At 28.6% G+C, this 16,141-nt stretch overlaps 2 protein-coding genes across 2 annotated transcripts in view; one reads left to right on the top strand and one right to left on the bottom strand.

The window, feature by feature from the left end:
- Positions 1-7,721, bottom strand: part of LOC117171365 (homer protein homolog 1) — a 21,687-nt gene extending 13,966 nt beyond the window's left edge. The window contains exons 1-4 of the mRNA XM_033358612.1: positions 7,325-7,721; positions 1,371-1,527; positions 1,132-1,263; positions 532-1,023 (exon numbers count right to left, since the gene is read on the bottom strand). Coding sequence (XP_033214503.1) covers positions 532-1,023; positions 1,132-1,263; positions 1,371-1,527; positions 7,325-7,389 — 846 coding nt within the window. The 5' untranslated portion in view covers positions 7,390-7,721. The remainder of the gene's footprint in view (positions 1-531; positions 1,024-1,131; positions 1,264-1,370; positions 1,528-7,324) is intronic.
- A 4,397-nt stretch (positions 7,722-12,118) lies between these two features.
- LOC117171776 (alpha/beta hydrolase domain-containing protein 17B) overlaps positions 12,119-16,141 on the top strand; it is a 16,997-nt gene continuing 12,974 nt past the window's right edge. Inside the window, exon 1 of the mRNA XM_033359385.1 lies at positions 12,119-12,971. Coding sequence (XP_033215276.1) covers positions 12,328-12,971 — 644 coding nt within the window. The 5' untranslated portion in view covers positions 12,119-12,327. The remainder of the gene's footprint in view (positions 12,972-16,141) is intronic.

Genomic DNA, 16,141 nt, shown 5'->3' with positions numbered 1-16,141 from the left:
TATTTACAAAAAAAGTTCTTAAGTTCAAAAGAACATTCAGTGAACTGAAAAACTGTGATCGGTAATATAGGTATTTAGCTGTGTCACATGCCCTTAAAAGAATAAAATTTTAGGTCTCAAAATTAGGGGATTTTTAGTGATTTTTTTAATTTTTGGGGGATAATTTTGGGAATAATCCTAGAGTACTAGGAGGATGAAACTCTTTCTGATATCAATAAACATTAAATGGAATTATTTAAAACAATAAAATTTTAGGTCTGGAACTTTGGGGAATTTTAATGATTTTTTTAGTACTCAGGGGATGATTTTAAGGGTGATCCTTGAGTGGTAGGTGGATGAAACTATTGAGAGCTTCTTTCGATATTAAATGGAACTATTTAAAACGATACAATTTTAGGTCTCGAGCTTGTTATAAAGAAAAATATTTTCGTTGTCGTAAGCGTTGCGAACTTCAGTTTCATTGTGGTAGCCCAGCCTGTAACCAATCTTTATCGAATGAAAAATTGAGAATAAAAAAGGAGTGTGGCCTACCTCCCATTTTTTAGCGTTAGCAGAACTCTGTGCAAGTGCAAGTTTCAACCTATCATTTTCATACTTGAGTTGCATTTCGCTCGACTGGTTACTTTGAGATGAACAGTGCTGGGATTTTCCCTGATGCTGAGGACTCTCTGTGCTCTGCTGAGAAATACTTTGCGATCTCGAGTGAATTGCATTTTTAAGTTCCTCATTGTTGATTTGACAAATGCCTCCAGGAAGTGGACTACTGCTGATGGAAGACACGCTATTCTGACCGGAAATCATGTTGGTATTCGAGTTTTGATTATTTGAAGCCGACATATTGGAATTCATCATTGAGGAATTCGGTGGGTCAATCAAATCTTGGTCTGCGGAAGTCATGCCGGATCGAGATGTAATTGGACTAACGTTGGCACTAGTAGCCGGTGTAACGGACGAGCTATTCGACTGGAGTTTACTTCCGGCCAGTTTCGTGGCTTCCTTAACTTCGTGAAACTTTTCAATGAACTGTAATTGAAAATTGTCAAGGACCAAATTGAAAATAAAATAATAAAAGAACAAAATACTGTATTGAAATATAGTTTGATTGGAAGTACGTTACTCGAATATACTAACTTTTGCTAATTCAGCTTCGGACGAAAAACCCAAACCGTAAACAGTGTTTGCTCTTGCATCTGACCATTGGCCAAATTTTTGGGAAGTTTTGGTAAATGCCATGTTGGGTGTAACAGTACTGTTAATTACTGCCTGAAAATGTGATTAAAAATACCGATTAAAGTGATTGTTAGAAAAAAAATTCTTAAAGATTGCGTCATTCATCAATTAATCAATTAAATGTTGACATTGCAGATTACCTTTGTGCCATCTACAGATATGATTCTGTACAAACTTCTGGTCGAATCATAAAAAAATGAAACAGAAACTGCTGCTGTGGATGCGGACACCCATGATCTTTTTGTCTTTGGATCAATATGAAACACGTGCGCTTTGCACGTGAAAATCGGCTGTTCCCTAAAATTAATAATTAATTTGGTACTTTTACTACATTTGTGATTGATTCTGAAAAAATGTGTGGTCGGTTCTAAACAAAACATAGACATATTTCGATTAATTGAGGTAAAAATAAATGGTATTCATAGAAAACCCAGTACGTTGGAACGGATCTTGAGTTTAGTGTATCTATTTTATAAATTCTTTTAAAAGCTAAATGAAATCTACTTTCTTATAAAACATTTTATACACCAATCAGAACATAAAAAAGATGACAAATCGAAATTAGATTTCCAAATCCTTTCGGGCTCATTGGAGACTAACAAAAGAAAAAAATAGGGAGAAAAAAAAAGACTCAACTCATTCAAATTAATTTGAATGTATAAGACTTTCTTATCAAAAACAAAGAATCACCTTTGCAATATCGCGAGAGACTTCTTTTTAAAAATTAATATCTTTGTTACCCTCTCTCTTTTTTATGTTTTGAGAAGATTGAGTTATACGACGTATTTATGACTTCTATCTAATTTTTAGGTTTGTGAGCTATTTGGCGTACTGAGTTTGGTGCATAAAATGGTACATAAGAAATTACATTTTATTTCGATCTTAAACGGACATTTACTACAATTTTAGAAATTTAAAAAATGTAAAATTGTAAAATTTCGATACGAGATGATAAAAACGATACAATTTCAATATCAAAACTGTCGAACTTGAACAACCATAAGAATAAACCATTAATAAAACTTGGCAATGCCTTTCAAAGGCTACCCTTTTTAATAGTTAAAAAGTCCCCTTACAATTCTAAACATTTAAATTGATTAATTTTCGTTCTGAAATTACTCAAATTTAATCTCGATTCAAAGTTATCTAATAACATTTTGATTTTAAATTGTGCAATTTTTATTGCTTCAATATTGAATTCAAATTTTTATTTTTAACGTATTATTTAAAATGATAAATGCTCAGGCTTAAAATTAAAAATATATAAAGTAAAGAATAAAGGGTAAAGTAAGACAAAAGTAAAGAAAATTCTTTAAAAATGTATAATAAACAAATTTAAAAAAAAAGAGAATAGTCTGAAGCAAATTCACGTATTTTTAATTAATGAAGCACTTTATTTATACTCTTGAAATATTTTGAAACCTTTAAAAATGTCTTGAAACCTTCTCAAATCTCAGGAAATCCTATACATTTCTTTTAAATCCCATAAAAAACCTCAAAATATTCCCAAATGCTTTGACAAACTCTAAAATTATTCAAAATCCCTGATAATAATTTTTAAATCTTTTGCAATCCCTAGAAATCCTCTGAAATTCCTTAAAATGTTTATAAATTACTTAAAATTCTGTAACATCCCTCGAAATCTTTATCAATAACTTTAAAACTCTTGTGCAATCCTTTAAAATATTTTGACAATCCTTCAAGTACTCTGGGATCTCTAGAAAGTCTGCGAAATGTTTTAAAAGGATTTGAACATAACTTAAAGTTGTTTCCAATTATAAATCATCTTTGAAATACTTCAAGTACATTAAATTTCTAACATTTCACGTAAAAATATTGCATGTTTCACAAAATATATGACTTTTTAACAAAATAGTTGATTTGTTAAACAAAATAAAATTTTCAACAGAAGAGTTGCATTTCCAACCAAGAAAGATTTTTCAGTCACATTTTTCCACCAAATATTTGTATTTTTAACCCAAAAAGATAGAATTTTTTTACCGGGAGAAACGGATTTTCAAACCAAAAAGAACATTTTTAAACTAGATTTGAATTTTTTAAACCAAAAGGATGGAGTTTAAACAAAAGAGTTAAGTTTCTAACAAAAAGTTAATCTTTAAAAAAGTTAGTTTCCCAGAATAAAATTTGAATTTTTTTAAGAAATGTTTTTTTTAAATAGTTCAATTTTCAACCAAAGAGATGAATTTTCAACTAAAATTATGAATCTTCAAACAAACAATTAAATTTTTAACAAAATATTTCGACTTTCTTTCTTGGTTCAAAATTCAACTTTTTCGTTACAAAATTTATTTATTTTGGTAAAAAAATGTGCTTGATTTCAAATTAAAACCTTTTTTGATAGAAATAATATCAACTATTTTATTTTTCGTTTAGAATTAATCTATTTTGATTAAAAATTCATGTATTTTGTTAAAAATAAATTATTCTGGTATGAAGTTCAAATATTTGGCTGAAAACACTGAAAATTTGTGTTGACAATTCAACACTATTTTTTAAAAGTATTGTTTTTCATTGGAAAATTCATTTCTTTTCGTAAAAAAAAATTATGTAGAGAGTTCAACTATTTTGTTGAAAATTTGTATGTTCCGAATAAAAATTTAACTACTTGTTGAAACTTTAACTACTTTATAAAAAACTCAGTCGTATGGTTAAAGATTCATAAATTTATATGAAAAGTTAATTATTATGTTTCAAATTAGTTTTTTTTTTTTTTATTAGTAGAAAATTCAAATATTGTGGTAGAAAATACAACTATTTGGTTAAAAATGAACTTTTTTTATTATTAACAATCAAATATTTATGAATATTAGGCAACCGTTTTTTCAGAATTAAGAATTTTCAAATTTTGGACTGAAACAATATTTTTAATTTAATAAAATCCTTTAATTATGAATATATTATTTTGAAGTTATTGGTATAGTAATTAAGACTTTCCAATTGAACCAGTTTAATTTTTAACGTCAAAATCCGTAAATTCTTAAATTTTGAATTGATTCCAAATTGTCTTCTAAAATCATTTACTATTCACCTGTTAATCCTTCAATAGTTCAATTTTAAAAATAATAATAATTTTTTTTTATCTACTAAAAATGTTTTGTTATCCAAACTCTTAGATTTTAAACACTTCTAATTTGTTACTGTTTAAATCTTTAAAACTGCATATAAAATTCTTTAAATTAAAATGCACGCTTCAAAATTCTAGTCTAAAATTGACAATTTTCAAAGTAAAAGATTTTCGAAATACGCCTTCTAAATTGAATAATATCATAACAAAAAATGATAACAATTCAACTAATTATTTTTAAAAACGGTTGAAATCACGGAAGGACTTGTTTTCTCTAAAAATTTGTAAAATTCAAGGCCAAAAAATTAATTACTGTCATTCCCCGATCATAAAACTCCCGGTCCAGTGACCACCCTGAAAATTTAACTTAGCCAATTCTCTGATGAAGTTACCCTAATAAAAGTTACAAATACATAACGAAACATTTCAGTAACTTGGTTATATATAAAAAATTCCTACCCAACTCTGCACTATTCCATATCCGTAATTAAGAAGCCGGAGAAAAAAATTCCCTCCAAGTTTGAGCCAAATGGTTTAATATTAAGACGTGCCTCGCAAACGCCCTGAAAATCCCATAAGATTAACATGGAGAAATTTTGGTTTTCGGAAAAATAAGATTCAGGTTTCTGGACTTAAACTTAGCTTGCGGGAGATATTAAGAATTTGTTGGGGAGTCTCTAATCAATCATTTCCATTAAATTACTTTAAATTTGGATGCCCCCCCCCATGTGGAGCCCCAAAAAACTCATATTGACATTTTTGTCCAAAATTGACACATAAATGCTCTGTTTTTCCCTTTTTTGCCATAAATTATTTTTGTTTGTCAAGTGGAATGGTTTTAAGTCTTTTTCAACAAATTAACAATTGTTTAAACAATTTATGTTTGCTTCAATAATTTTTTTGCACTCTCTCATTGAAAGGTAGATTTTTTATGTTTGATTGGGCAATTGGTCATTTTCAGAAATAATGATCTTTGTTTCAAGAATTTAGTATTTGTTTAAACAATTTATTATTTAATTGTAACTTTTTCTTAAAAAGAGGTATAAAGCTCTAGTTTTTTGTTTAATTTAGTTAGCTTTGCTGCTATTATTAAATATCTACGTCATCTAAATACTAGTGCCTTATTTTGTAATAAATTATTATTTGTTTCAATAAATTTTGTTTGTTTAGACAATTTTTTTCAAAAATAAATGTTTGAAATTCCTGTATATCTGCAATTATTGTGGTAATTTGTCAATATAAAGAGCAAAATTTTTGTCTAAAACATTATCGTATTGTTTAATAAATTTATTAAATATTAATGAAACATTTTATTGGAAATTATGATTCAAAAATCTGACTTTTTTCTCAATTCAATTAAGTATATCGCTCATTGTTGAATATATAAACGTCAAACAAATGCTTTAAATAACTAATATTTGTTGATAAAATGTTTTACATTGGTGATGAAATTTTTTTTTAATAAGACTTCATTCTATAAAAAGTACATTAAATTTTGTCGTGCTGAAATTATTTTTATAATTTTTTTCTTTAAATTATCTTCGTAAACACACTCGTTTGTCCTCTGAAAGCTCAAAGTAAGTTTTTGATTTGTTTCTGTTGATCCCGCAGATTAGCTGTTACTATTCTCAAAGGAATTAAAAAATCTTTGTATTTTTTTAACGCTACTGGAAATTAAAACAACAAATTTTGCTCTTTACATTGACAAATTACGACAAAAATTGCCGATAAACAGGAATTTCAAACATTTATTTTTGAAAAAATTGTTTAAACAAACAAAATTTATTTAAACAAATAATAATTTATTACAAAGTAGGGCACTAATATCTAAATGACGTAGATATTTAATAATAAGCAGCAAAGCTAACTAAAATTGAAAAACTGGATCATTATAACTCTTTTTAAGAAAAAGTTACAATTAAATAATAAATTGTTTAAACAAATACTAAATGCTTGAAGCAAAGATCATTATTTCTGAAAATGACCAATTGTCCAATCAAACATAAAAAGCCTACCTTTCAATGAGTGAGTGCAAAAAAAATTATTTAAACAAACATAAATTGTTTAAAAAATTGTTAATTAGTTGAAAAACACTTAAAACCATTTCACTTGACAAACAAAAATAATTTACGGCAAAAAAGGGAAAAACAGAGCATTTATGTGTCAATTTTTGGCAAAAATGTGAATTTCAGTTTTTTGGTGCATTTTTGGGGCTCCACAAGGAGGGGGGCGGGGGCATCAAAATTTAAAGTAATTGAATAGAAATGATTGATATAACTCCCAAACAAATTCCTAACATCTCCCGGAAGCTAAGTGTAAATCCAGAAACCTGAATCCCATTTTTCCGAAAATCAAAATTTCCCCATGTTAATCTTATGGAATTTTCAGGGCCTTAATATTAAGTATTAATATAAAAAGATTTTGCTCAAACTTGGAGGGAATTTTTTTTTCCGGCAACCTCACAAAATTGAGGGGGGGGGGGGATGCCCACTAACCCAAAACAAATTTGAATAGGTATGATTTTGGATCACCGTAGTATTCATTCATGTATTTGAATGTTGTCTACACAGAGTATATAGGTGTCCGTCAAATGGATAATTAACTCTATATTCTTCAAGTAGAGTGCATGCATGTGCATAAGAAAGTTATAGCCGGTTTTTTTCCCTCGGTCATTAAAATGACTAATAAACATTCTGAAAGATCGTTCCAACTATATAAAAGTGCGAGAAGCATAAATGAAAGAAAAATCATCACGATCGAATAGTTTTGCACCTATACTGCACGAAAAAAGCAAATGCAGTTTTACGGATCCCCGCTCCAATCGAGTCGAGTCTTAAAATAAACGTTCAGCTTTGTTTAAACCCGGTCATAATTGATCGCAAAAGAAATATCTAGAAGTTAGTGACACTGGGGTGCAATTTCCCGATTATTTATAGACACAAAAGTAAGATTGGTTTTCATGCACATAGCTAATAAAAGGAGGCAAGTACCATTCCCATATTTGCTTACCCCATGGTTTCTTTTCCGGATGTCATAAAAGTAGTTCCTATCACCAGGTATAAACTGGAAACCATAGATTGCAGGTCCCCTCCTATCTGAGAATCTCTCAACTGAAGGAATGGATTTTTGCAAAATTCACAAGGAACTCCAAAACTATTTCACCCAAGACAGCTTCCCAGCATTTGACAGCCGCCATTCGCTGTATATGTATAGCACTAGCAGAAAACAAGCCAACACGAAACTGGCCAGGATTTCACAGCACCTGACTACCTGAGTTTGATCGATTTTTATCGACAGGCGGCTGTTAGAGGTATTAAATTTTCAAGACAAATCTCCACGAAAACTAGAGAGATCCCGACACAGAAAAGAGGCACGGCACTAAGATGATGATCCTGACACAACTGCTCCAAAGGGGAGTGGGTCCTGGTTCACTGCGCTTCGTCGACGCGCACAAAACTCCTTCCATCTTTCCCTTTGATTCCACAATATATTTTCCTGCTTTTTAAAACTAAAGCAAGATCTGTATTTAACCATCCTTCTTCTTTTTTCCATAAATCGTATTTTTTCTGTAATTGCAAGGATACAGGCTTGAGTAAGAACATACACCTTTCTCCTTTTTGAAGACATGAATTTTGTTTAGGTTATGTTTTACAAAGTGACAGGTCGAGTGTGGCCACGTGAACAGGCACGTGAAAAATAAATTTTAGTAAGACATTTTGATTTTCTAAAAATCTAATTTTTGAATTACATAGGACGATTTTTGCATTAATGTGAAATATTAGAAACCTCAAAGAATGGTGTTAAATTATCTGTACCGGTTTAAGGAAAAATGCGCCCCTAGGCATTACATTTTTAGTTACCCCTCTCCCAAATCCTCTAAACCTCTTTATATATTTTTCTATTAAATCTCTTCAAATTATGTTACTAAAAATGTGTTAAGCAATGAAAATGATTTATTCGATATTTTACTTGTTTATTTTATATCTACATAATGCATAAACAAATGTGTAAATGCTTTTGAAAAAGGTCAAAAGATTTCAAACGAATACAAAATGTTCTTTTAAAAATCCTGTTTCGAAGATTTCAACAAATTTAAAGTAAAATGTATATTTTTGAAGATTTTGAAATAAAATTTTGAAATTTTTCAAAGACATTCAAATGTATTAAGATAATAAAAACAAATTTTCAAACTTTCTTGGGAACATTTCTACGGATTGTTTAATATAATAACTAATTTATTTAGAGTCAATATTTGAAACATTGTCAAAAATGTTTATACAGAATCTTAAAGATTTTAATACCATTCTTTTAATTTTCATTCAGAAAAAAGAATTTTAAGATAATATTTAAAAAGGTTTTTAAACATTTCAAAAGATTGCCAAAAGTTTAAAACAAGGACGAGTGAAAATTCCGAAAAATAAAATTCCTGACACTGTAAAATTCCCGAAAACAAAAATATTCGAAATAGCAAAATTTCCGAAATATATAAATCCCGAATCGGAAAATTCCCGAAATGTTTATAATATTGCCATATTTAAAAATTCTCGAATAAGAAAATTCCTGACAGTATCTAATCATAATATTATTGAATTTAAAAAATTGCGAATAATAAAATTCGCGACTGAAAATTGCCGACTCATAAAATATCAGACACTGAAAATTTCAAAATTTAAATAATTAAACAAATGGGTTTTTGATCAATTATTTTATTATTATTTCATTATTGTGTGTATAATAAATAAATATAATTAATTAAAAAAAGATTTTTTTAATTGTTTGAATTCGATAATTTTCTAAGGTCGGGAATTTTGCAGTATCAGATATTTTATGATTTCGGGCATCTTCTATTTCTGACATTTTATTTTGTATGGGAATTTCACAGTGTCGGGATATTTATTTTTCGGGATTTTGTAGGCGTCCAAAATGAATCTTAATCAATATGATGTATTTACTTAAAACATAATATTAAAATATTCAAAAATAATGTTTAAAAAATGTGTTTGAATTTTCTATTTCAGTAATTTGATAATTTTGGGAATTTTATATCTGGGATATTTTTTATTTTCTATAACTTTACAGTGTGGGAAATTTTTTCGGCATTTTTCAGTCGTCCGTTATAAAGAACAGAGATTCCCATAAAAAATAAGTGAATTTATTTTTATACGGAGCTCAATCGCAACAACAAACTTTATCTTGATTAAAAATACCAAAAAATCTCCTAGGAGTAATATTTAGAAATGAAAATAACCAGTAGTTAACAATTACGATTATTATAAATATTCTAATTAACAAATTGTATTTTTTCGAAGTATTGTTTTTTTATCGAACAACTTTCATATTTATTCTAAATCATAATAAATAATTGCAGAAAACCATAAATGTTAAATATGTTCATTTTTTATAACAATGTCATAAACAAATTAATAAATTTAGCGTTAACCATGAGGAGAAAAAAACGATGTCTTCTTCTAAATCATGTTGCAGCCATGTCAGTGGTTATATTATATCGAGAAAGGTTGGCACTAATTCGAAATTATTATTGTTATTACCAATATTGTAATTAAACAGGTATCAATAGTATTTTTTCGTCTGAAAAAACGTTTTTTTCGTAATTAATATTTTAATGCACTTTGATAGTGGTACTTAAATCAGCAACATTGCCACTGTGCTATATTATTTATTATAATTTGCTCATATGTATCAATAATTTAAAGATGTTTACCCTGATAGTAGTCGCTTAATTCATATTATGTTTTACAAAAATATCTCCCAATAAGTATAAGTGGTGAAAAAACTATTTTTTCCACAGTAAAATATTTGTCAATAAATATTTTGTTCATAAAAGTTACAATTTTATATTTTTGTTTAATAATAATATTTATTAAGAATAACTGACAAAGTTACTCATTTAAGTACTATTATCAAGATGCATCAAAATAATCATTGCGAAAAAACCACTTTTTGAGGTTCATAATTGCTGTAGGTCACTGTCTGTTTAAAATATTGTGAATAAAAATAATAATTGCGGGTTGGTATTACAATTTCTTAATGACATGTAATCACTGTGATAACCGAAACATGATTCAACAGAAAAAAAAATGTCCTGGTGGAAAATTAACCATTTTTTAATTTGTTTATAATATTGTTAAGAACACCGAATTAAAATAATTTTTTACCAAAATTGTTTATAACGGTTGGCTTAGGTTTTAAGCTGAATATTTATATTCATGAAGTGTATAATATGCAATAATTCTGATAGATTGCGACTACTCTTTAGTATTTTCTTCGGAGAAAAAAAAATTGTAAATAGTATAATTCTGACCTTCTATCTGTTTAAATTATAAATAATCCGGAGCGTTGAAACAAAAACATCAAAATCGATTAAGAACTGTGGGCTGTTGTTATAGTGGTCGGTTTAATTACGTTAAAAATTCCCGGTTATTTCCAGATCCGAAAATATATTTCACGGTCATTAAAATTAAAAAATTCGAACTCAAAGTCTCAAAAATTTTAAATTTGAAGTAAAAAGAAACTGAACAGCAAATCATTTTAAGGAATTTCAAGTTAGAAATATTAAAAATTGAACGGTAAAATTTTTGTTATAAATTGAGCACTTTTTAAATTAAAAGTTAAAATACTTTCGTTTTGAATAGTTTAAAAATCCTTAAAAAGCTTTAAAATTTTATTTTATATCCTTGAAAGATCTACATATTGTTTTACATTCATTCAAATTTTAAATTATTCAAAAGTTTTTTCAGATTTTCTAAACATCTTTTAAAACGATTCGTATTCTTCCTAAAACTTTTTTTTTGATCCTGCAAAATAAAAAATATTTCCTTAAAATCTTTCAGATTCATTTTTTACATTCTTATATACCTTTTTAAATCTTTTTAAATATTCTCTTAAAATTAATCTTTCAGTGTGCTTAAACACTTGGTTTAAATTATTTAAAATCATTTCAAAATTTTAATTTGGTCTCTTTTCAGACCTTCTAATCTAAATATTTCTTCAACTTACTCGACTTTCTTTTAAGAATTATAGGGGTTCAATATTTATTATACATCAAAAATTCATCTATTTTACTTTTAAATTAAAAGTTTTCAAATAGAAGAATTAAAACTGTAACGTTCAGAACTTAGCTGTTTGTTTAGTTTTAAATATTTTATTTTAGTTAGTAATTTTACATGAACAATCAAACATTTACAACTATTAGGCAAATGTTTTTTTTTCTTAATTAAAAAACTTCAAAATTTTCAAATTTTTGACTAAAACAATATTTTTAATTAAACAAAAATCTTTAATCATGAATAGATTATTTTGAAGTTATTGTTATAGTTACTAAGCTTGTAAAATCAATTACTATTCACTTGTTAATCTTTCATGTATAGTTAAATTTTTAAAATCATTATAAATTATTTTTTTGATTTACTACAAAGGTTTTTTATCCAAACACTTAAGTTTCAAACGCTACTAATTTTTTAATTTTTGAAAGTCTTTAAAACTAAATTTTTAAATTCTTTAAATGAGAAATGTACGCTTAAAAATTGAAATCCAAAATGAAAAATTTGTAAGTGCAAGATTTTAGAATTACGCACTGCCATTTCCCGGGGTTTCCCAATTCAGCGACCACCCATGTCGTCGATTATGAAGAGTAAATTCCAGATCCCTCCCACCTAATGATTCAAGATTTAAAATTGGCGCCACATTAAATTCGCTCATCGCGCATGTAAACAACGTAAAGACTTTCTCCGGTGAAAATCCGCCTTGAGCTTGGAACACCTTGCTGTCGTTGCTGTCATGGCATGTCATGGCTGACTCACTTTCGAGGATATCATTCTAGCAAGTGTACGACAACAAACGATGCCACAGTTAGGTCAGTAGTTGTGTATATTGTAAATTAACGTGTGGGATGTCGTCGAGTGAGCAGCAGAGTTAAAGCCGATGTGCGGCTGTGACAACGAGACGTAATAAAGAGTGTTTTCGCGAGTGTAGTACATTCGTGAAACGAAACGATGAACGGGTTAAGTTTAAGCGAACTATGTTGCCTATTTTGCTGCCCGCCCTGCCCTTCCAGGATTGCCGCCAAATTAGCGTTTCTACCCCCGGAGCCGACCTACAGCTTCATCGAGGACGAGGGCTCCAAATACACGATTTCGCTCTCCGACAGAGCAGAATGGCAGTACTCGGAGAGAGAAAAGGAGTCCATGGAGGGTTTCTATGCCAGGACGTCTCGAGGAAATCGCATAGCCTGTCTCTTTGTTCGATGCTCGGCAACCGCGAGATTCACGATTCTCTTCTCCCACGGCAATGCCATCGACTTGGGCCAGATGTCCAGCTTCTATTTGGGCCTTGGCTCAAGGATCAATTGCAACATATTCAGCTACGATTACTCCGGGTACGGCGTCTCCGGAGGCAAACCCTCGGAGAAGAATTTGTATGCTGATATTGATGCTGCTTGGCATGCTCTCCGAACTCGATACGGTATCAGCCCTGAAAATATTATCCTCTATGGGCAAAGTATTGGTACCGTTCCCACAATCGACCTAGCATCCAGGTACGAGGTCGGAGCTGTTGTTCTCCATTCGCCTCTCATGTCTGGTATGCGAGTCGCATTTCCGAATACAAAGAGGACTTGGTTCTTCGATGCCTTTCCGAGGTGAGTCAATACACTGGCATTTATCTCATTTTGTCGGAGACTAATTTCTTTTCAGGTGACGCGTACCTTTTTACCGATATTTGCCTTTTTTGGCACTCGTTATTCGTCATTTCAGAGATCAACTTTCGCCTTTTCTCTTTAACTATGCGGTTTTTCAATTACGCTGGAAATTTTCTAAAAATAGTTAATTAACCTAAGAACTTTCAAAACCAGACTATTTGTTGTACATCTACAAAATTATTATATTCATAACTTGAATATGCTACCCGCGTCTACAGGCCACAGACTCATCACACCTTTTAAGCAGTGATTTTTTATTGAAAAAAATGACCCAATTACCCTATTTTCTCATTTTTTTCTGAACTTTTGAACCACCTCCCTTTGTCAACCGGGACCGAAAATTTTACAAATTTTTAGAAAAAAATATGTCCAAGTTTGATTTCAACATTTTTTTTAAATAACCAGTTGAACGCACATTTTTCATTCAAAGAATTTTCGATAAAAAGACCTAATTAGTTGAGAAATGTAAATATAAATTATAGCGATTGATAAAATTAAAAATATACATTGAGGAATAGCAGGTGAATAATAACTGATTTTACAAATATTCTTTTGTCTATAATTTTAAGTTTTTTAATTAAGAAAAATAGCGATTTCCTAATATTTAGAAATATTTGATTGTTCAAGTAAAATCAGTGATTATAAATCAAATCTTCAAAATTAATCTTTGAGCGTTACAATGTTTCTATTTGAAAAAAGTTAATTTACAAGTAGAATGGTTGAATTTTGATGTATAATAAATATAAAACACCTATAATTCCTTTAAAAAAATCAAGTAAGTTGAAGAGATTCATAAGGCCTGAAATGATTTTTGCAGATTTCAAAAAGAATAAAAAAACATTTTCTTACGATTATTAGAAAAATTGAAAATGCTTTTTTATTTTAAAAAATAAATTTTAAAAGAAGATTTAAAGAGTTCCAATTTTCGTCCTTTTTGGTAGAAAATTACTCTTCTTGGTTACAAAACCCACTTTTTGGTTAAAAAGTCTGGTACAAAATGAATGTTATTCTTTGAAAATTCATCTTTTTTGGTTAAAAATGCAGCTGCTTGGTTGAAAATTAATTTTTTTGTTTGTGAAAACTCAATATTGCAATGATATTAATAAAGTGATCCGAGCAACGACTCTCATCAAGAAACTATTTTCTCACAATTGTCCACCAATGTCACTATTTCTTTACTAAGTTACTAAGTAAAGTTTTTTTGTCTGAAATTTTAAATCACTTTCCGTCTCTTACGTAATTTTCTCCTACAATTTTTTTTCTTAAATTTATTTAAGGATCATCCAAAAATAACGATTGAGTTGGGGGGGGGGGGTGTCCAGATTGCTCATCATAAATTAACAAAGTATTTCAACTTTCAACTACGTAGTTGAATTTTAAATGAAAAAGATCAATTCTCAACAAAAAAAATTTCATTTTATATCGAAAATAATTGAATGGAATCAAACCGGACTTTTTAAACCAAACAGTTTAGTTTTGAACTAAATAGTTAGATTTTCAACCAAAAGATGAATTTTCAACACAGACCATCAATTTTGTACCAAGAAAGATAATTTTTCAATCAAATACATACATTTTAAACCAAATAGTTGGTTTTTTAATCAAGAACATTAATTTTCTATTAGAAAAGACAAAAATAATTAATTTTTATATGTAATTAATTTTTGAGCCGAAAATACGATTTTTCTACAAAACAGTTGAATTTTCAATCGAATTAACTTGATTTTTAACCAAGAAAGGTGACATTTCTACAGAAAGAGATCAATTTTTAAACCAGAGATAAATGTTCAACAAAATAGTTAGATTTTCAACCAACAAAATTGTTAGTCAAGACAGAAAGAAAAAATGCATTTAAATTGGACAATTTTCAAGACAAAAAGACGGATTAAAAAAATTTAACCAAGAAGAATGACTCAAACAAAATTTTTTAATTTTCAACTGAATAATTAAATTTCGACCCAAATAATCAAAAATGTTAACCAAAATATAATGCACAGTAGACTTTTCAGCCAAAAAGAATGAACGTACTTTTAACAAAAATTGGTTAGATTGTCTTAATGAGTTCTATGAATTTAGTTCGCATTTACCTGGAAAAACGAAAAACACTTTTTGATTTTGGACTACACATAAATTTATTACTTGCAAAATTTTATGACACTATTTTAACACTGTTTTTTTTTGGTTCAAATATGTGCCACTAGACTATTTTTTATTTCGAGAGTGAATCCGTAGTCTGCGTGTGGTGAAAGTTGTATATTTTGTGGTCACCTTAGCGAAATATTTATCATTCAGGGTTGTTACAGAAGTCGGATTTAAAAATTTAAACTTTAATCAATTTCAAAGCATTTTCGCGGTTGCTACAGAACCTGGAAGATCTGGGAAAGTACTGGCACTTTAAAAAAGGGGCTGGACATTTCTATTTCTTTCAGAAGTTTTAATAATTATTTTAGTTCTTATTTGAGTATTATTGATTGCTTTTAATTTCCAAAAATTCCGTACTTACATTGTTATTTTGTGCGTTAAAGAAGAATATAAATTTTTATTTATTCTCAACTTATGTTCTTAAATTTTCTGTTTTCCATAAAAATTAAAGGTATTATTTCTTCACGATAATGTTAAATTTCTTCTGAATTTCTGATGTTAAAAAAAAATGTTAAGAGGTTTTGAACATCCAGACAGCATTTTAGGATAGACTTTAGTTTTAAGGGTCTAATTTAGAACTACATTTTTTTTAATATTAAGCTATTGGAAATATTAGTTAAGTAATTCACAATAATTGCATGTGCTCTAAGCTATGATTAAAATATTTTAAATCTGGAAAATAATAAAGAATTAAATTTGTGTTGATAAACAATGCATATAAATTAATCAAAATACATCAAAGAATAGTTGGTAATACTTAGCTTAGCATCATCATTTTTCAAGTAAAATATTTAAATTTACTGAAGAAATAGGTTCAGTTATTTTTGTAGATATTTGAATATAATTATACACATTGTTTATTAACAGAAATTATATTTTTTCAATTTAATCCCTTACTTTTTCAGATTTGTAGGATTTTATTGATTTAAAAACATGTATGTACTAAACATATTTATATATTTATACTA

This window comes from Belonocnema kinseyi, chromosome 4 (genome assembly GCF_010883055.1).
Source record: "Belonocnema kinseyi isolate 2016_QV_RU_SX_M_011 chromosome 4, B_treatae_v1, whole genome shotgun sequence".
Taxonomy (NCBI): domain Eukaryota; kingdom Metazoa; phylum Arthropoda; class Insecta; order Hymenoptera; family Cynipidae; genus Belonocnema; species Belonocnema kinseyi.
The sequence above is the reverse complement of the archived record's forward strand: the minus strand, read 5'-3'. Positions and strand labels throughout refer to the sequence as shown.